The sequence below is a fragment of the Schistocerca cancellata genome, chromosome 2 (genome assembly GCF_023864275.1).
Source record: "Schistocerca cancellata isolate TAMUIC-IGC-003103 chromosome 2, iqSchCanc2.1, whole genome shotgun sequence".
Lineage (NCBI taxonomy): Eukaryota > Metazoa > Arthropoda > Insecta > Orthoptera > Acrididae > Schistocerca > Schistocerca cancellata.
The window spans coordinates 12,488,939-12,512,004 of NC_064627.1; the positions used below are offsets into that span (position 1 = coordinate 12,488,939).

At 37.9% G+C, this 23,066-nt stretch overlaps 1 protein-coding gene across 1 annotated transcript in view; it reads left to right on the forward strand.

The window, feature by feature from the left end:
• Positions 1–22,853, forward strand: part of LOC126161309 (putative E3 ubiquitin-protein ligase UNKL) — a 282,513-nt gene extending 259,660 nt beyond the window's left edge. Inside the window, exon 15 of the mRNA XM_049917062.1 lies at positions 20,111–22,853. Coding sequence (XP_049773019.1) covers positions 20,111–20,272 — 162 coding nt within the window. The 3' untranslated portion in view covers positions 20,273–22,853. The remainder of the gene's footprint in view (positions 1–20,110) is intronic.
• The last annotated feature ends 213 nt before the right edge of the window (positions 22,854–23,066 follow it).

The window sequence follows — 23,066 nt, forward strand, 5'->3', positions numbered from 1 at the left end:
ATTTTATTTTACCTTTTGAGTATTGAGCTAAATGGTGGACACGGAGAATGATGTTGCGCACAGTTTACGTGGATAGCTGGCTGTTTGCACAGGGACCTTTATGAAGTGATATGCGACAGTTGTCAAATTGCGGGCCTGCCTTTCAGTTGGACAGTGTGTCCAGAATGTAAGCATTGAAAACATCTCATTGGCAGTGGGACATAAGTTTTCACATCACACCTGTACACTGTAACTTTGAACTTTTTATGAGAGGACATTTCCTTCAAAAACTAAGGTGAAAGCACTTGTCTCCATTCAGATATTTTTTTTAACTCTGTCCGTTGGACAAAATGGGCACCTCGCCATTCTAGATTACCTCGTAGCTCTCTGTCTGTCTGGATCCTGAGGTCTCTGTAGTAGATAACTCCTTGTACAGTATTCAAAGTTCTAGCTGGAACAATACTCCCTCAGTCTTTTCGCACGTCTGATGTGCTCGAGACTAGACGACACGAGATACTTTTAACAGTAGTAATCCACTTCGCATTTTTTTCCAGTGTGTCCGCTTCTCCAAATTTATCTTCCATTTGTTCCATCTAAATAACTGCTTCATCCCTGTAAAAGTATCTCTGTACATTCTAGTGTGCACAATGTGTGTAATAAACAGTTTTGTTCACAGTCTTCGTGCTTGTCCCTCTTCTTGTGGGGTAGCCGGTGGAGGGAAAGCAGTTTGTTTGTAACTGTATGCATTGAAATCTTTACATTCTCCTAGAGATTCCTAGACTTTTTCATCTCACAGACCATATGCCAATTTTTCCTATTTTAGTTAGGGTCCTGCCTTACGTACATTTAAGTTTCACAAATTCCTCAACCTGAAGTGTGTTTTCTACAGCTAATACTGTGCAATTCAAATGGATAGGTTTAACTGTAGAAAAGTAGAGCAAAAAACTAAAAAAAAAGTTAAGTTTTATATGTTTGTTACTTTAGTGACACAAAATGCAGGTCTAGTAAAACTAATAAAAATGCTTTTAATGGGAGGGATGAGCCTGAGTCTTTATTAGCAAATTTTCAGTTTTTGGCTCCAGTTTAGTTAGGTTTAACATTAAATGTCCTCTATCTCTGATTTCCAATGTGCCACAGTACAGGATGAGTTATAGGTTCATGTCTCTGTAGCCAGAATTGCCCATATTCCATTATAAACTGTACTTTAAAGTTTTTCGTTGGTGACTATTGGCATCAGTTCTTCTTGTACTATGACATTCATTTCTCCAACATCACTGTGCCAATTGATAATCCACAGATTTTTCCACAGTCAAAATCAATTCTAATTTCAGAGTCAGTGCAACGGATATTTAAATGTTGAACGTACATTGAAATGCGATCATTCTGGCAGTTTGTCTGTGACAGAAACTGGAAGAATTTGCTCTGTTCAGTGTTTGATGGATTAATTTTGGCAAGAAAAACTGAAATTGTGGACTTGTTTTTTATCAAATTTGGACTGTCACATTGCAATGGCAAGTTAATCTCATTAAAATTAGAAAACAAGTATGTTAAATAAGCGATGTATGGTTTCCATTTGATTAGATTTCCTTTTAAAATTGGATCTTTAGTGTCCAGAAAGTCTAAAACAGTCTCAAGAAGTGAGAAAAATCATGTCAAACATAAGCTTTTTTACATCCTGCGAATTTCATTGTGATGAAGTATCTGACCAAAGTTCTCGGCATTACAAAGGTATGTACATAACCTAGAATGCAACACCTCACTTCGAAATTAATTTGCTGTGCTAATGACAAATTTAAGAGATTGATGCTGTCTACTACTCAGATTTTTAGCATCTAACTGTGGTCGACAGTTGATGCAGAGTACTGCATACACCCTGGGTACATTTTGTTTTAAATAGCTTATAAATCCTTGATAGCACCCAAATGTGCTAGGTGCTCCACCTGCTGCTGCTGACATCATATTTGATAATGGGATCACTTTTTTGACAAAATAATCTTTTGAAACATTAGCTACTGATTTGCCTTTACTGGTTTTTCCCACAGTTCTCATGAACAGCAGTTATTTGTGGATTTTTTGGTCCATAATAAAACAAATTTGTAATAATAATAATGCTTAATTTACAAGATAAACTTGACTCATCGATTTGTATGGAGAAATTAGTCATTTGCATGTAACTATACAAGTTGATTTCAGTATTGTGCTCAAAGGAAATCTTTTGAGTATATTGTAAACAGGCTTGTGTAGAACAGTTTTTATAACTTCTTCAGCGGCTGGCAAAATTAACTGTTCCCCAATAGTCTGCAGTTTTCCAGATTTTGCTGCAAGTAGCTAGGTTTTTTAAGACATTCACAAATCAACAGAATCTCTTTGTGATGTCAAAGTAAAAATTCTGTCTACTGCTGGTCTCTTATGAAATTTATCATTAAGTATTTGAAAGTATTTCAAATTTTTTACCTCTTTTTAATCACTGTGACATATTCTTAAATGATCCTCAGTTGTTTCCTCGGATGATTTCATAGTGTTTATGCTTAACACCTTGTTGCGTAAAATGCACTTGTTGCATAAAATGCACTTAGGTAATCACTGGTCCAAGAATCATGGAATGGGTCAAAACTTCAAATAATCAACAATTTACTCTCTACATTCCTTTTTAGATTCTGCCATGCTTAGAATCAGTTATCTGTTAACAAAATTTAAACTATTTTGGTAAATATGACAAGACATAGCAATCAAAATCGGCACTCTCATATTCAGAAAATGATTTGGGTATCTCTTGGCAGATGTAAGGAACTAACAAAAAAAGTATATTTTCCACCACCTCTCCAAAAAAACATACATTGATTCTCTTCGACTTGCACATTACTTAACTATAAACTGGTCACAAAGAGATGAACAAGGACACTCTAGTTCAGGATTGGCAGAAGTCGGTCAGTTCAGCCCACTCGCATTTTGTATCCACTGACTGCCAACCTATACAATGTAACAGTGCATGTGAAGCTACTGCGAGATAATTGTTATGTTATATAGTGTTGCAGAGTAATACATATCTTTCTGACTGATGAAATGGTTCATGGCACCTTACTGGCAGTGCCAAATACTCTGTCCACTCCTCAGAGAAGAGCAAGGGCTAGTACTCTAAGGACTGGAGCCATAAAAATAATTAATAATATTGCTGAATATTGCAAGCAGGAGAATAAAAGTAAGTAGTGGCTCCATCCTCTCTCTTAGTCGATGAGACAGACACTGGCATACATTGGGGCAAGCTTCAGTGCTGTGGGAAAAATTTGGAATTTTTGTTATGACCTACCTAAATGGCAACCACTTTCATTGACCCCCATTTACATCTGATGCATTTTCAGTTCCTCTTTTATTTTTATTTTTTCTTCCATTGACATGGACCCCTTGCAGGTTCAAATCGATCCAAGGGGTCGATAAAGACCACTTACAGAAATACTGATCTGTACCTATCTGTTGAGCTAGGCAGCTCAGTAGGGCCATTATGTTGGTTTAGTTTGAAGTGTTTCTAGTGCATAATGTCTGCCTTGATACCAGCTACTTCAATCGAGGGCTCTCCCCACAGCTTCCACATGGCCACAGCAAAGGTCATCTGGCACAATGGCCATTCCTGAGAATCCAGGTTCCCCAAGGTCATGTGGATCTACTCTTTGGCGTGCTTGGGAAGATAGCAGCTCAGGCATCAGAAGTGAGATTACTGAGTTGTCAGCGGGCTCTACATAAAGGGAACATAATAACCCCACCATACAAGATTCAATACTGTGTTAAAGCAAATATTTTAAGTCTCTGCAGTTACTCTGTGCAGAGGATCTTTTACACTGTAGGCAGTTGGCAGTATTTAAGATCCCTTCCCCAATTGGTCCACACTACAGGAGGAAGTTTTGAAAAATGGATGTCAAACCTAAAATGGAATCAAAAATTACTTCAAGTTAAACATTTGTTGTAAAGTAAATAGATAAAGATGTTAGAGACAAAGCCAACACCCACAATAGCAGTATTAGTTTATATGCCATCTAGCATATACAGGGTGTATACGCCCGGGAGAGCCAGGAAAAACCCAGGAATTTTTTCATCCTGGAGAAAACCGGAAAAACTCGGAAATTTTTTAGAATTCTGAGAATTTTTTGTTTTGTTTTAGTTTTCAGTTCAAGTTTTGTAATTTTGGCTGGTAAGACACAATACTGTAACAAAGCATGTTACTGTATCCTGCTACTGCAGAATAATATTACAGCAGTAAACTAAGAACAAGATTAAAAAAAAAAAAAAAGAAAAATGAAAATAAAACTTAAGTTGTAAAGGAAATACAACAACAAAACACAGTACTCACACAAGCATCTGCCAACAGCAAAATGTGTTAAAGGCTTTAGGAAGACTGTGCAATGCTTCATAACAACAAATTGCCTCCGATGAATGTGACGTCACAATTCATTTGAACAGTTGCGAGCAGGCTCAGGCGTATGCGCAGTCAGTTGAATTGTGCATGTGTGGTACTTTCTCCTGTTTCTGGCTGCGGAAGTGTGGCTGTTAGCTGTATTAGCAGTTGTAAGACGCTACCCAGAAAAATTTTACTGGTGTGCCCAAGCAGCCAGATTCAATGGGGGGCAAACAGGTATATCTACCCCGGGTGGCAAGAATTCATATTCTTGAGGAAAAAAGCCTTTTTTCACAATGCGCTTAGTATCCAGCACATGTTGGTCTATCGATTATTCATATGATTTTTAAATGCATCCCTGTTGGTTTTTGAACATTTATAAACATATTCTAAGTTTATTTCTAAAGGGATCATATGTTTATTTTTGAAAGCGTGCATAGTGTATGTCATTTCTCTGCAAGGGGAATCCCCGACGCATCTAGAAATAAACTTTCATGCAGGCAGAAGGGGACGGGGCTATACGAGCTGAGCGGAATAAAGCCAAACGGGTGAATGTCAATCGCTGTTTGTTTATGTGATTGACTGGGTTTCTGAATGATCAGCATTGTTATAATTACCAACTAAATCCATAGCAGAGCAGAAATAAACTACTAACAGGAATAACAGGCAGGAAAGATTATGTATTATCTTCTCAATGTATCCAAGAAAATGAATTTTTGATAGAAAATTTTTGGCCAGACTGCTACACTAGTAATGGCCAGTTGTACAAACCCCGGTAGCAGTCGCCTAAGTTCTATTCTTGGAGTAGCATTGTGTGAACACATAACCGGAGAATAAACACAGGATAACTAAGCAGTTGATTGTGGCAGAGTTAGTGAAATTAACTGGAGAATAAGTTTTGGCACTGGCACGAATAGTTACAGAATTAGTGATGACAAGATTGTTTGTTATAACGAGGAAGGAGAAGAAACGGGGACTTCAGACAAATTATGGAAGAATATGACGGTTCCAAATTTGTATAAAAATTTCATACTGCTGCTTTTCGATCTCCAGCTTGAGAAGCTGGAGCGTATGAATCAAATGTGAAACTATTTCTGAACATAAAGCTTTTTGCTTGTAGTAGGCCTAATAGGCATTTGATATTGGTACTTCGTGAATTATATACTGTCGCGTTAAAAAAAGTGACCCTTTGTGATAAAACAGTGTGTTTATTTGTTGTGTGTTACAATTGCTGCAATATTAGACAGGCCTGTTTTGTTTTATCTAGAAGACAGTGACAAAATAGACGTAACCAGATTGAGAAAACACACCAGTCTTGGGTACCGTTTGTATTAACAGCTTTTTCAATATAAGACAATGACATTTCGTTTTTTTCATGTGGCAAAACATTTGATGAAGTTTGATGAGTTAACAGATTTCGCAGAAAGGAAAGGGCACCATGTAAAGCTGTAGCAAGCTTAGAGAGAGAAAAATGCTAGAACTTAAGGACTGAAGAAATGTGTACTGTCTTGCTTGTCATTTGTTTTTATGTATTCTATTTTACGTTACACAAAAAAGGAAGTTATTAGGTAATAGACAATAAAGAGTGCAAATTTTCTGAAGAGTTCTTGCCCTCTGGATTACAGGTAATCCCATCCAATATTAATTCCAACCCCCCCCCCCTTCCATACGCGCGCGCGCGCACACACACACACACACACACACACACACACACACACACACACACACACACACACAGGGTTCGAGAATGTACAATGAATTTCTTAAATCACAGACCGTTTGACTCTCATTTAAAAATTAACTCTTTGTGGACAACTATTAGAAGAATTTTGAGCCCAGATGATCAGACATTTATGTCGTTATTAAAAATTTTACTGTCACTTTTGTGTGATGTATCTTAAAGTGTAACAAAAGTGTAACATGTGCAAAAAAGATCAATATTATATGTGAAAGCTTTGATTTTCTTGTAGCAACACTACGTATATTAATTTAAACCATGTACTTTTCCAATTTGTGAATACGCGCTACATAACAGTGATGTTGGCTGACTACGTCAGGTGTCCTACGCTCTGAATATCCGCTGTCATCGGCTGGTGAGATCATGTGACCTGAGCTATGACTTGCTTACAAAAGCACATCACAGTCTCGATTTCAATGCTTCGGTGTTTGGATGAATTCATATTTATACTTTCATAATACAAAAATATGCAGTATGCGTGTTGCTGTACATCAAAGATCTTTCCAAAACTTGTTGGTTTTTTTTTACTGAGTTTAGTTTTCTAAAGGGCTGGGAAATTCTACGCCGGGGTATAAAACCATAACCATTCACAGGATTGATAAGTTTTACTGTTCTGAGGAAAAGTATACTGTCACTTAACATGGAAAAAGTGTATTTCACACGGGAGAAAATGTATTTTTAACCTGGAAAAATCCGGGAATTTTATTATTATTATTATTATTTATTTTATTTTTTTCATTTTTTTCCCCTGTCCGCGTATACATCCTTAAATATTAAAAATGTTGAAAGAATGTATGAGGAGATAAAAAGTTTAGGGAGACCAAAATTTAGTTGTGATTTGGGACTGAAATTTGATAGCAGTAATAGAAGGAAAATTAGTTGGAGAACATGGGTTGGGGGAAAGGAGTGAATGAGGAAATTGCATGGTAGAATCATGCTCAGAGTATTGTTTAATCATTGTTAACACTTCAAGAATTACATAAGGAGGTTGAATACATGGGACAGACTGAGAGACACTATAAGTTTTAGTTGATTATACAGTAGTAGAATAGAGATTTTGAAAGGTTTTAAACTGTAAGCCTTTTCCAGCGGCTGATATGGACTTGTGATTGTTATTGTTCAGTTATTAACTGTCAGTTAAAACTGAAGAAATTGAAAAAAGATCGGACATCAAGGAGATGGGTCCTTGATAAAATAAGAGAACAAGAGATTGTTGAGGGTTTTAGAGGGAACATTAAGCAACGATTGCAACAGAGGAAAGGAATAAAGTACAAGATGATAGGTGGTATATTGTAAGCAGCAGAGGACCAAATAGGTAAAAAGGCAGGGTCAAGTAGAAATCCTTGGTAACATAGGAGATGCTGAATTTCATTGACAAAATAAGAAAATTTAAAAATGCAGTAAAGAAGGGAAAAGGGAATACAAATAACTAAAAAATAACATTGACAGAAAGTGCAAAATGGCTAAGCAGGAATGAGTAGAGGACAATGCAAGTCAGTTAGACATACTCATAAATAGGGGAAAGATAGATACCACTTGTAGGAAAATGAAAGGAACCTTCGGAGAAAAGAAAAGCACTTTTCAACATCGAGAGCTCAGGTGGCAAGGCAGTATCAAGCAAAGAAGGGAGAAGTAGAAGGGCTACGCACGTGAAGTATGCTCGAAGGAAAAATTATAGAAAAAGAAAACTGTCGATGAAAATGACGATAATTCGAGAAGAATTTGACAGCACATTGAAAAGTGTATGCCGAGACGAGATCCCTGGACATTCTTTTATAATTGTTGAGGTCTTTGAGAGAGCCAGCCGTAACAGAATTGTTCCACTTGCTGAACGAGATGTGAGAGAGAGATGAAATATTCTCATGTTTCAAGAATAATTTAATAAATCGAAGAAGGCAGGTGCTTGACAGGTGAATATTACCAAACTAGTAGTTAATGATGTGAATAAAATAGAAAGAAACATTCCACATGGGAAAAATGTATTAAAAAACAAAGACTCTGTAACTTACCGTACGAGAAAGCGCAGGTAGATAGACACAATAAAACACACACACACACACACACACACACACACACACACACACAAATTTCAAGCTTTCGCAACCCACGGTTGCTTCATCAGGAAAGAGGGAAAGATGAAAGGATGTGGGTTTTAAGGGAGAGAGTAAGGAGTCCTTCCAAACCCGGGAGCGGAAAGACTTATCTTACTGGGAAAAAGGGACAGGTATACACTCGTGCTCGCGCGCGCGCGCACACACACACACACACACACACACATATCCATCCTCACATATACAGACACAGGCAGACTGACAACTGACATCTCTGCCCAAACTCTTTGCCTTTACATATGTCTGCCTGTGTGCGGATGGATGTGTGTGCGCGTGTGCACACCTTTTTTCCCCCTAAGATACGTCTTTCCACTCCCGGGATTGGAATGACTCCTTACCGTCTCCCTTAAAACCCACATCCTTTCGTCTTTCCCTCTCCTTCCCTCTTTCCTGATGAAGCAACCGTGGGTTGTGAAAGCTTGAAATTTGTTTGTGTGTTTTTTATTGTGTCTATCTACCAGTGCTTTCTCGTTCGGTAAGTCACAGAATCTTTGTTTTTCAAACTATTAGTTATTTAGTTATGACTGTGAAATACTGACACATACAGAAGAATGGGAAAGCTGGTAGGAGCTGACTTCAAGGTGCAGCCAAGTCAAGGAACACTAAGTAAAGTCAGGGGAGGGGGATTGTGTCATAAATTTTTATGCAATGGCAGAAGAAACTGCCACAAACAAAATACTAAAAAGATCCACAATGGGTCGTGTGTATAGGGAGCTGGAAGTGGGCAACTCCTATAGAAACAGTGCTACTCATATTTTCCCTAGGACTAACAGTTTCCACATTGCAGTGGATGGAAAAGTTATTTAATGGTACAAAAGTACTGTTCACTGGTAAATGAAGTGCAGTAAGAAGAAATATTAAATGTCTGTACCTCACCTGGGGGGGGGGGGGGGGGGGTGAAAAACAGAGAAGGTAGGTTGTCAGATTGTGGTTGTGCAATTTCTAATTCCCTCCTTCATAGGTCTGCAAAGTGAAGAGCTTCAGAAGAAACAACTACAGAGCGTTTCAGGAAGTTATACCCATCCTCAACAGGATGTCTTAAAAATAACTGGTGACAGCGCACAGGCATTCCAGGGAGTGGTTTGTTTCCTAAAAAGTGCGTTAACTTTACACAGAATACAGTTATGAGTTATTAATAATGCTAATGCCAGAAACACATATGGACACAATATATGTGAATTTCTGCACACTGTTCTATATTGCTAGAGAGGACGTTGATTCTTAGTCATCCTTAAGACAGCTGTAGCATTCCTCCTAGAAAGGCAGTTTCCCCCACCACGAGCACTGCTTACTTTTAAGTTTACAGGCAGACTATACCTTCCTGGCATTTCCTATCGCGCACTCTTATGTGAGTAAACAAAATAACTTCACCTGAGTCCTGTTTACATAGTGGAGTTATTTTCAGTTTATTGAATGAGTACTTATTTCCAATGGTTAAATGAACCATTATGTACAAATGTTCAACAGCTGTAACTGTCTACTATACTGGAAAGTCTGTTCCAAATGACACATGGTGTCAGTACTTATTTGTCAACATCAATTTTGTTGTCTTCACTACCACTTTCTGTAATGCTCTTCACAGCACAAAGGGTATGGAATGCATTTCCCCAGTCTCAGCTCTCCCGACATCTGAAGAGGCTGAGAGGCTTAAATTGGCTCTCTGCAACAGAAGTGGGTCATCTAGGTGTCATGGGCAAATTACTGTTCTACGCTTCAACATGATCAGTCCCATTCCACCAGACATATTAACGTCCACCTTGAAACATATACTGTGGGTAACTGGTAATTGGATCCACTCTACAAGTGCCAACAGTTCCTGAGTGAGTGGAGTCTATCAGTAACACAGTTCTACATCTACATCTACATTTATACTCCGCAAGCCACCCAACGGTGTGTGGCGGAGGGCACTTTACGTGCCACTGTCATTACCTCCCTTTCCTGTTCCAGTCGCGTATGGTTCGCGGGAAGAACAACTGTCTAAAAGCCTCCGTGCGCGCTCTAATCTCTCCAATTTTACATTTGTGATCTCCTCGGGAGGTATAAGTAGGGGGAAGCAATATATTCGATACCTCATCCAGAAACGCACCCTCTCGAAACCTGGCGAGCAAGCTACACCACGATGCAGAGCGCCTCTCATGCAGAGTCTGCCACTCGAGTTTGTTAAACATCTCCGTAACGCTATCACGGTTACCAAATAACCCTGTGACGAAACGCGCCGCTCTTCTTTGGATCTTCTCTATCTCCTCCGTCAACCCGATCTGGTACGGATCCCACACTGATGCGCAATACTCAAGTATAGGTTGACCGAGTGTTTTGTAAGCCACCTCCTTTGTTGATGGACTACATTTTCTAAGGACTCTCCCAATGAATCTCAACCTGGTACCCGCCTTACCAACAATTAATTTTATATGATCATTCCACTTCAAATCGTTCCGTACGCATACTCCCAGATATTTTACAGAAGTAACTGCTACCAGTGTTTGTTCTGCTATTATATAATCATACAATAAAGGATCCTTCTTTCTATGTATTCGCAATACATTACATTTGTCTATGTTGAGGGTCAGTTGCCACTCCCTGCACCAAGTGCCTATCCGCTGCAGATCTTCCTGCATTTCGCTTTAATTTTCTAATGCTGCAACTTCTCTGTATACTACAGCATCATCCGCGAAAAGCCGCATGGAACTTCCGACACTATCTACTAGGTCATTTATATATATTGTGAAAAGCAATGGTCCCATAGCACTCCCCTGTGGCACGCCAGAGGTTACTTTAACGTCTGTAGACGTCTCTCCATTGATAACAACATGCTGTGTTCTGTTTCCTAAAAACTCTTCAATCCAGCCACACAGCTGGTCTGATATTCCGTAGGCTCTTACTTTGTTTATCAGGCGACAGTGCAGAACTGTATCGAATGCCTTCCGGAAGTCAAGGAAAATAGCATCTACTCAGGAGCCTGTATCTAATATTTTCTGGGTCTCATGAACAAATAAAGTGAGTTGGGTCTCACACGATCACTGTTTCTGGAATCCATGTTGATTCCTACATAGTAGATTCTGGGTTTCCAAAAACAACATGATACTCGAGCCAAAAACATGTTCTAAAATTCTACAACAGATCGACGTCAGAGATATAGGTCTATAGTTTTGCGCACCTGCTCGACGACCCTTCTTGAAGACTGGGACTACCTGTGCTCTTTTCCAATCATTTGGAACCTTCCGTTCCTCTAGAGACTTGCGGTACACGGCTGTTAGAAGGGGGGCAAGTTCTTTCGCGTACTCTGTGTAGAATCGAATTGGTATCCCGTCAGGTCCAGTGGACTTTCCTCTGTTGAGTGATTCCAGTTGCTTTTCTATTCCTTGGACACTTATTTCGATGTCAGCCATTTTTTCGTTTGTGCGAGGATTTAGAGAAGGCACAGCAGTGCGGTCTTCCTCTGTGAAACGGCTTTGGAAAAAGGTGTTTAGTATTTCAGCTTTACGCGTGTCATCCTCTGTTTCAATGCCTTCATCATCCCGGAGCGTCTGGATATGCTGTTTCGAGCCACTTACTGATTTAACGTAAGACCAGAACTTCCTAGGATTTTCTGTCAAGTCGGTACATAGAATTTTACTTTAGAATTCACTGAACGCTTCACGCATAGCCCTCCTTACGCTAACTTTGACATCGTTTAGCTTCTGTTTGTCTGAGAGGTTTTGGCTGCGTTTAAACTTGGAGTGAAGCTCTCTTTGCTTTCGCAGTAGTTTCCTAACTTTATTGTTGTACCACGGTGGGTTTTTCCCGTCCCTCACAGTTTTACTCGGCACGTACCTGTCTAAAACGCATTTTACGATTGCCTTGAACTTTTTCCATAAACACTCAACATTGTCAGTGTCAGAACAGAAATTTTTGTTTTGATCTGTTAGGTAATCTGAGATGTGCCTTCTACTACTCTTGCTAAACAGATAAACCTTCCTCCCTTTTTTTATATTCCTATTTACTTCCATATTCAGGGATGCTGCAACGGCCTTATGATCACTGATTCCCTGTTCTGCGCTTACAGAGTCGAAAAGTTCGGGTCTGTTCGTTATCAGTAGGTCCAAGATGTTAGCTCCACGAGTCGGTTCTCTGTTTAATTGCTCGAGGTAATTTTCGGATAGTGCACTCAGTATAATGTCACTCGATGCTCTGTCCCTACCTCCCGTCCTAAACATCTGAGCGTCCCAGTCTATATCTGGTAAATTGAAATCTCCACCTAAGACTATAACATGCTGAGAAAATTTATGTGAAATGTATACCAAATTTTCTCTCAGTTGTTCTGCCCCTAATGCTGCTGAGTCGGGAGGTCGGTAAAAGGAGCCAATTATTAACCTCGCTCGGTTGTTGAGTGTAACCTCCACCCATAATAATTCACAGGAACTATCCACTTCTACTTCACTACAGGATAAACTACTACTAACAGCGACGAACACTCCACCACCGGTTGCATGCAATCTATCCTTTCTAAACACCGTCTGTACCTTTGTAAAAATTTCGGCAGAATTTATCTCTGGCTTCAGCCAGCTTTCTGTTCCTAATGGTGATGGAAGTGCAGTAACTTATTGGTCATTCATTAATTCTCCACCAAATGACAACAAGACAATTACATGACTTCACAATACAGTGTAAACAGTAGACAGCAGCAAGGTGCCACATCTACCAATCCAACCCCTTTCCCACTAAGACTACAAAGGTCACTAACAATATCACACTTAAAAATATACACTTCTCAGCCATTGTTTATAGGAACATTTTTTATATAAATGCTCACTTAACAATTGCAAATAAATACTCATTAATAAACTGAAAATAATTTCACTGTATAAATACAGGCTCAGTGAAGTTATTTTGTCTGCTCACATACTAGAACTGGATAAGAAGCTGCAATACAGAATGACAGTGTGTCAATTTCCCATCAAGCAGTGTAGAGATTTGTGTAGATTCTGTCCGCATGTGTTTCTTGTGCTAGTATTATTTGTGTAGTGTTAATGCAATTTGTGAAAAACAAACACTCTGTGGGAATGTCTGCTTACTGCATTGCCCGTGATTCTAAAGGCACTACAGAGGTTGGATATAACTTTGTGAAACACCCTGTAGTTGCTTCTTTTAATGTTGTGGGGTAAATAGAATGGGGAATCAGCTGCTTGCTCTTCGGTTTGCAGATCTGTGAGCAAGGGAATTGCATGACCTCCCTTCATGTTTCTACCCCCTCTCTTTCCAACCTATACCATTAAACTTCCTTTCTTTTAATAATCTGTGATTTTTCCAACCCTTAGAACATAAAAGCTAATAGTCCTAGAGAAAAAAATGAATAGGACAATTTTTTTGCACTGGGAAACATTTTCGCTAAAAGCCTCAATTTTTTAGTTATAAAATTAATTAATTGATCAGTAAACAGTAAATTTAAATACCCCTCAACCCCGTGCTGACACCCTGCTGGTGGAGATTTTAGTGTGTTGTTCACCATACTCAATCATCCTGTTCAAAAATTTTTGACTACACTATATTTTTCCCCAAATTTTGCTTTGCTGACTTGACTAGTAGACCAGTTATGAATGCAGAGAAATGTAGGAGGAACACGTGACGCAATATTGCCTCGAAAACCTATTTTACAGAGTTAGTTTAAAAAAAAAAAAAAGAAAAAAAAAAGAAAAGCCTGTGTTTCTAACACTTAGAGATTTACAGAAAACATTTGACAGTGTTGACTGGAAAAGTGAAGTAACAGATGTAAAATACAGGGAGTGAAAGGCTATTTACAGCAAATATAGGGAGCGAAAGGCTATTTACAGCAAATATAGGGAGCGAAAGGCTATTTACAACACCTGTGCAGAACCCAGACAGCAGTTATAAGAGTGTGAAACAAAAGGAAGGGATGCATGTTTGTAGCTTATCCCCCGTGTTATTTAGTCTGTCCATTGAGTGAGCAATATAGGAAAATGAGGAGAAATTTGGAAAGTGGATTGAAATTCTGGGAGAAGACATAAAGCTCAGATTAGGAAATGAGACACTGGAAGTAGTAGACGAGTTTTGCCATTTGATCAGCAAAATAACTGATGTTGGCCAGAATAGGGAAGATACAAACTGGCAATGGAAAGAAAAGCAATTGTGAAAAAGAGCCTTGTGTTAACAACTGATATAAATTTAGGAAGTTTTTTCCAAAGGGATTCTACTGGGATGTAGCCTCGTGCAAAAATGAAATGGGACGATAAGCGGGCTGGGTGAGAAGAGAATTGAAGCGTTCAAAATGTAGTGCTAGAGTAGAATACTGAAGATCACATGGGCAGATCGAGAAACTGATATAATTCTAGGGATTAAACAGATAGATCATGGGTGTGACGAGGAGTTACTGAATTGAATTGGTAACAAAGAAATTTATAGCATAACTTGAGTAAATGGAGGGATTGATCGATAGGTCACACCCTGAGGCATCAAGGAATTGTCAGTTTGGCAACAGAGAGAAGTGTGAGGGATGTAGGTTGGAGCAGTTATCTGAATACAAAGAAACTTGCAGAGGACAGAGTAGTACAGAGTGCTATGCCAAACAAGTCATCAGACTGAAGACTGCACCAACAGTGCCAAGCTGTTCATTAATCTTTCTCGTCTCCAGGTTTTTAAGGTATTGTTGGTAGCTGTTTCTTTTTTCAGAAAGCCATTTGCCTCGAGTGATTCTTGCTACTGTCTTTTCTGCATCTTCCTTCTTAATACTCCCAAGGCAGCAAAATTAGCCGATATGTTCAGGAGTTCCTTGTCCTAGTTTAACATTCAGTCCCCATTATGTTAGTTTCCTTCTTATTTATAGATAGCTATTACAGCAATCAGCTAACATAGACTACATTTCATTAAGCGGCCTACTGGGTTCCCGTTCACTTTTGGCAACTACCGTCAAGTTGTTAGCAGACAGTTTTGTGATAATTTTCTGTCCGTGTCCAAATTGAGGTAGTTCTTTATATCTTTCTTTGCCTGTTCAATGTGCAAATTAAATCTCAGTGATGACCGAGAGAAATGGTGCCTCGACTTTGGTCTCTCGTATCATTCCGTCACTGCATAGTGAAGTGTCGAAACAACATGTAATTCCCCCTTTCACGCAATGACACAAACTCGGCTCAATAGGCTGTAGTGTGGTAGAACTGGACCAAAGTAACACATCAGGCAATCACCATTGACAGTTGCACCGAACATTTTATTTGGTACCTTCAAACGAGAGAACTTGTCAAATAAAACCATCACATGTTTAAAACTACCACACATCTTTAAAAATTATTATTCAGGTGAAAATAAGTTACTTCAATTGTAAGCATTCATAAAAATGTGGCGCTTATAGCCCATTACACATTTACTGAAATTTAACTAATGTACTCTTTCATTACGATAGTGATTGTTACTACCAAAATAATTCAGAGGTCAAGCAACAGTCAGATACCATGACACACAACAGGTTATTTAAATGGTAGGCACACAACAGGTTGTTTAAATGGTAGGCACCACATAATTTAGTATATAAAATTTCATTTGAGCAAACAAGCTCGTGAGATTCAACAACTACACTCAGAAAACGGAGGCCCGCGCGCTCAGCTGTTTCCTATACAGGCTCGACATGGACCCCCAGACGGGAGTAGCAACAGTCACAAATGGGCATGAGAAAATCCCAGAACTCGTGGGTATCTACAACAGACTGATATCTGCCTTAAATAACTAGAAACACTAACTCATTACAACACATCATCAGTAAAATTAATACATAAAATTAATTACCAGGTGTACCAGTATGAAATGAGCGTTAAGATACGAATGTATCGATAGGGAACATTTGTTGTGAACGAGCCTCTCTCTCTCTCTCTCTCTCTCTCTCTCTTTCTCTCTCTTTTTGACATCTATCAAAGATCTTTAGTATACATCAAGTCATGGGACAAACATCATCATATGTTTTCATCATGTTAACAATGTCGAATTTTGTACCAGAAAGTGATGATTTGCAGAAAGCATTAATTTTTTGTTTTCATTTGAAAAAAAGTGCTGCAGAGTCGCATTGAATGCTTGTCGAGGCTTATGGTGATCATGCTCTATCAGAAGCAACAAGCAAAAGATGGTTTCAGCGGTTCAGAAATAATTATTTTGATGTAAGAAATGAAGAACACGGAAGACCACCAAAAAAGTTTGAAGACGCCGAATTGCAAGCAATATTGGCTAAAGATGATACTTTGAGTGAGAAGCAAATGGCAGTAATGCTAAATTGCATTGTGCAAACAAACAATTTCTGACCGTTTGAAAGCTATGGGAAAGATCTGAAAGTGTGGAAAATGGGTGCCACATTAATTGAATGAAAGACAAGTGAAAAACCGAAAAACCGTTCGTCAAATTTTGCTTCAAAGACATGAAATAAAATCAATTTTGCATCGAATTGTTACTGGCAATGTAAATAAATCCTTATTTTAAGAATCCTAAATGGGAAAAATCATGGTTTAATCCGGGACAACCATCAACATCAACTGCAAAACCAGATCGATTCGGCAAGAAGACAGTGCTCTGTGTTTGGTGGGATCAGAAACGTGTGGTGTACATTGAGCTTCTAAAACCCGGTGAAACTGTGAATGCTAATCACTACAGACAACAAATGATCAATTTGAACTATGCATTGATCGAAAAAAGACCAGAATGGGCCGGAAGACATGGCAAAGTAATTTTTTACACGACAATGCACCTGCACACAAAGCAAAACTGGTTCAGGATACAATCAAAACACTTGGCTGGGAGCTGCTACCCCACCCGCCATATTCACCAGACTTGGCCCCGCAGATCCTGATAATACCAGGAGACACGAAGCGAGCGAAAAAAAACAACACCGATGGCTTCCCAGTAACGTCTCTTTCCGTGCCGGAGATATTTGCCGTGGCGCCGTCACGGCCCCTTTAGATGTGCCCTGCTTGCTGGTTGACACTGGACCTTATCTGTCCACGATAGTTCCCAAAACACTGTTACTGCTCGGCGTCCGAAAGCAAAATCACTCCCTCTTCCACAGCTTTTCCACTCACTCCTGATCAGACGGCAGGTGGCGCCAGTGCGCGCTCTGCACACACTGCCTGAAAGATGACCCGTACCGCTGATCGAGCCACACGGCTCACACAGGAATCGGCAAGTGTCGGAAGGGGCGCGAGAGAGCGAGGAAAGCTAATCGTCTCTCCTCTGGAATCTGGAGCACGGATTTTTAGCCAGTAGAGAAATATTGTGCACTTCTAAAAGTGAGTGGATAACTGTCAGTTCTTTAGGACATAATAGGTTTTTGTGCCAATAATAAAATTTGGTTCTCACATTGTGAAACATCTCAAAACCAACTCGTTTTCATTCAAAATGGCAGTATTAAAGGCATGTCACCCGTTGCCCCTGGACAAAGTCCTGTGGACATCTGACTGCTCCAGTCTGCTCTGCATAAAGAGGATGGATTGAGTACCCTTTTAGTTCTGTAGTTGGTGCCACAATGCTTAGGAATGGAAAACATGTTATTCCATTCCACAATTCCAAATATATAAATGAAATGTATGTTTCCCTGATGTTTATGAATCTGTCCTCTATTATTAACCCAGTGCTAAAATAACTTCTCGATTGCCTCTGGTTCTCTTAAACCAAATTTGTCTTCTCCTAACCTGCTTTCAGTTTTCCCTTCCATTCTTACGTAAATTTCATCTATTCCAGTAGATTACTCTTGTAGTCTTTTTGAGCGATTTGATATATGTATTGTGCGGCAGTTTTCATTTCTGTTTGCTGTCACTTTCTTTGACAGTGAAATAATTATATGCTTTACAAAATCTAGAGGAACATTCCCAGTTCAATAGATTTTATTTGTGAGTTTGTATAGTTTGTGCTCTGCACATTTTCCTGATGCCCACAAGAGTTCTGCTGCTATTTAAGCAATAACAGGGCATATGTTCCATCAGAGATCCTGCAAAGATATTTGAAATTCATAAAAAAGTGTCGTATCTCCTTTATCGCCTTCTTGCATCTACTCATTTTCAGTTGACATAGTTTCTCCTGGACAACACAAAGTATTGTTTCCATCTTCTCACTTTATTTTTGCTTCCATTGGCCAGTTATCTGTTTAATCTCTGATCATTGTGCTCCTTATTTTGTGCTCCCTAAAGTGATAGTTTGTCTGTGTACATCATCTCTCTTATCCTGTTTGAGTTTTCCGTCCATCCCACGAGATCTTCCTTTCACTCATTCTTCCTTACCTTCCTTTCTTAATTTCTAGAAAATTTAATTTCTGGATGACAATTAGTATGGCTGCATTCCAGCCCCCATTATGGTTAAATTATTGTCCCCTTTTAAGAGTTCATTAATATTATTGTACACTTTAGTTTTGCTGCCATCCACATCTGTAGTTTTCATGTATACTTATATGATCACAATGTCTGTTGGATATCCATTCAATTTGACCATCGATCCTTTTTCTGTCTGCTACAGATAAACCATTGCTCTATTTCCAGTTTCCCTATTCATTATTATTAGCATTACTCCTCCTCTACCATCATCTGACCCAGTGTGAATAATCCTGTGAGCTCCACTCCAAATACCACAGTCTTCTGGCCGTTGCTACTTACTTATTCCTAAAATACATATCTGCCTCATTTCTTTTCATTTGATATCATGTTTCTCCTCAGTGCTTTAGCATTCTAACTTTCCACACCATCACTATAATTATCATTCTCATTTTCTCTGATAGTTCCATGTGGGTATTGCCTTGTAGATCGGAATGGAGCACTGTTTTACTGAGTAGAACTGCACATGTAGGATTACATAATGTGGTGGTTTTCAGTCATGTTCCGTGTTGCAGTACTGCCACCATTGAAGTTGTACTGACTGCAGGTAGCTCCCAAATGCTGTGGCAGTCACCTTGGTTTCTGCCAGTTGTGAATTTGCTTTCCCCCAGAATGTATAGTAATCCCAGCAGAGTGGGCTGCTGCTTCCACCCTGTCAAATGTATTGGTGATTGTGTGATCTCATTCATCTTACTGTCTATTGTAGTTTTCACCGTAAGTCTGCCAAGAGTGTCTCTTTACAAGGTTCTAACAACTGGTCCAGTTGAACCAAGTGTGTGTGTGTGTGTGTGTGTGTGTGTGTGTGTGTGTGTGTGTGTGTGTGTTTTTAGACACACAAACAATTTGGGGAAAGACAATTGCTACTTATCGTAAAGAAGACACGTTAAGTTCCAGACAGGCACAATTAAAAGATGCTTACATAAAGCTCACGCTCTCTCTCTCTCTCTCTTTCTCTCTCTCTCTCCTTTTAAAGTTCTCTGTAATATTTGTAGAAATTCCAAATTCCTCTCTTTGTTAAAGAATTGCAAGCAAAAGCCGTGGGCTACAAAACAGTTGAATAAGGCCTATCTTTAACATTTTCTTTATCAGTTACAAGTTACACATGTATCAGCTACAGCTGATCAATAGTTTTGCTTCAGTGTTACATTTCCGATTTTGCTCTTAGTTTAAACCACTAAAAAATTCCTAAACAGTGAGGGTCAGATGATTCTCTTATCTAGTCACTTGTAGAGCAAATTGTACATGAATGCCTTTTTTTAATTTACTTGTATCATTCTAATAGGTTTGGCATCAAATGACTGTATAACATATAAATGCCCTGGTGTTACTGTTTCAGCTTTGCTGCTCACATTTTGTGGGTATGGATTCAGAATTCTTGCAGACTGACTTTCGATTGCAGGAGTTAATTTTATTCATGATTCCTTATGTGAAAAAGAGAGCAATAGTCCAGCATTTCATTATAACTGAAAGAATATTTTCACATATACTGCAGACTAATTGTTAAAATGTACTATATTACTTGGTATATTTTTGTTTTCTGATATGTATGTTATTTAAATTGTTTCAGGTTATCTACTTGCAGACTGCTACTAAGTGTATGGTTTGTGAAGAAGGAAATCGTAGTATAACTCTAAAACCATGTAATCACTTTGTGCTATGTAGTAATTGTGCTCTTACCCAAAAGGAATGTCCGTACTGTCAGATGCCTATTAGCAATACTCCTGTTTGAGTGATAAATAGAATTATTAGTTATAAACACTTCAAGTACAGATTAAGAACATTTTATATCCAGAGAAAGCAAGAAGACAAAATAATTATATCCGAGTTTAAAAAGTATGTATGCTTTATAATAGTGTATGGATAGAAACAGCAGTATAGAAGGTCTGATACAAAAGTATCTGGAAGTTACCTAAATAATATAACCTACAATTCATACGGTGACTGTGTCTACGTATTTTCCTACTACTGTGTGTTTATTACTGTGTATGTTGATTGGTCGTTCATTTGCTATTGCAAGTACTCATTGAAATACATGCTATCTTGATGTATAATGTGTAGTCCATGCCACAGTTTCTACAACTTTCAAACTTTTTACCTCATAGAAAAATGACAAAAAACAGTTGTGACATCTACTCTTAAAAGATGGACATGGAAACCATTAAAATTATGTTTTAGTGATAGTACAATATTAAGAAATAAAATAAGCAACAGTTGTGGCAAAAGCATGTATGGTTACTGTGTTAGAAGAATCATCAAATAGACTGAATTAGTATTCATGTACCCAGAATTTGCAGAAAATTTCCAAGTGCTTTTCATCAGACCTTCCATTTTAATTTACAAAAATATAATTTGCCTTTTAAAGTGCACATGGACCATAATACTTATACTGCTTAATGATTTAAGACTGATTAATTTTAACTATTTGACTTGTGGAACCAGATACATTGTTGGACAGTGTTTCCACACTTTGAAGTACAAGCAAAAGGAAGTACAAAAATTTTTATTAAAATTTATATGTGCTAAACTTTGTATGATAGAAGAAAGAAAATATGAATGAAGATCAGGTCTGAGGAGCATGATGTGCCTAGGAAGAAAGCAATAGATAAAAGAGATGATTATACAAACAGTAACATAAAAATATTATATTCCATATTGCCACTCAAAGCCTACAGAAATGCACTGTAAAACAAAGTAATCTTGAAGCTGTATTTTTTTTAATGACAGTTGTATTTTCTTTTCATACCTCCAATATGTTGTCGAATAAAGTAAAAGAAATTCTTTGGCTTGTTGTATTAGAGATAAAATTTTCACAAGTCACAAGTTTGAACATTATACTGTCATGTTGTCAGTTTTCTTTGTATCATAAAATACTTCCTGAAAAAGGCATATGTGCAGTGCAGATAGATTTCATTGGTGGTAGAGCTGATAAACACTGATTTTTAAGAAACCACAGTTTCTTTATGCTAAATTAACAATCTATAAAAGGAATGCTGTATGTGCGAAGTCCAGAGAATTTTCACAGTATTTGAACATATTTGTAATGGTAAATGTCTTACCACATATTTGTAACTATAGCAATAGAAGTTTAGGCCCAGTTCCTTGATCTTTATTTTTATCATAAGATGGGTATGGACACTGTTTTTACCTATTGACATTTGAGAATAACAACCTATTTTGTTATGTGAAGAAATAGCTGTTAATAAATTTCTTTATGTTTTGGTGCAGTGTGGTTCCACTTCTGGTCCAGCATTTAGCATGGTTCCATTTTAATGTTTTAAGGAAATCACTCCATATTTTAATACCTCTTTTTTATGTTTTACTACTGTTTTAGTGCCAAGCTGCTTCTATCCTGAACTCAAAAGATTTTTTAAAAAGAAATTTACATATATGAATAAATATTTGATATGATGGATATTATACTTGTGGGGCACTTCTATTTATTTTACTTTATATTTTTTATGGTAAACCTGTATGTATGACTGTGAAACCTCTAAACAATGCATATGGGCCAGTAATGAGTAATTTTATGCCGAAGAAAGACTGCACAGCAGGATTATAAGTTACTTTGTAATGTAATTACATTTGAGCCAGTGGAGACTTCCTGAAAGGTTATTAAAACATATTATAATGTTGTATAGATCTTTTTGTTAAAAGTGGAAAAATGTTTCAGTATTTTGTTGGTGTATAGAAATCAAAAGTATGGCGCAATTGTTTAGATGCTGCATAATTCTATGAAATGTTTTAATGTACCAGAAAACATTTTTCAATTTTATATTTGTAAACTAATTGTAAGCATGTGAAATAATGTTGCTATAACTGACAGTATTTGCACTAGGATTTTTGTTCTCTTAAAGTAGTTTTTTAGTATACCATGCATCAGTTCTGCAATTATAAACAGTGTACACAAACTACCAAATGTTCATACTCGTTCGGTGTGATCTGTTTAGTTTTAGTAACAGTGAGCCTAAAGATATTTTCGCATCCTTTGCTCGCAGCATTATAAATTTTTACATTTTTTTTCCACATTCCTGATTGTTTGGCTAAATCTCTAAGCCCAATATAAAACAGTAAAACTGCAGAAGAATGATAGTTTTATATGCTCACAATAGCACAAATATGCCAAACAAAATTTCAGATAGAATCTCAGTCAACATTTTTTCTTCAGTGATGTTTTTTTACTGTATGACAAGGAAGTGTAATAAAAATTGCATGTCACTATTGGTGTTCAAGCTGATATTCAGTAAAAAATGAGGGGAATCGGAATGTATGTGTTTATGATTCTGTTGTGAAGAAATAAAGATTTAAATACAGAAAAATTGGCCAATCATTGCAATGTGCGCTACTGATTGAGATATTGTATCTAATAACATGATTTGGTGACAACTTCAGATCTGTAATGAAATTACTAGAAATGCTACAAACTGTTATATAAATAATGCATCATTAACGTATGGAAGAACCAAATGACAAAATCCTTCATCAAGGTTATTACAAACATCTTGTGCCAGCTATACACAAAATCT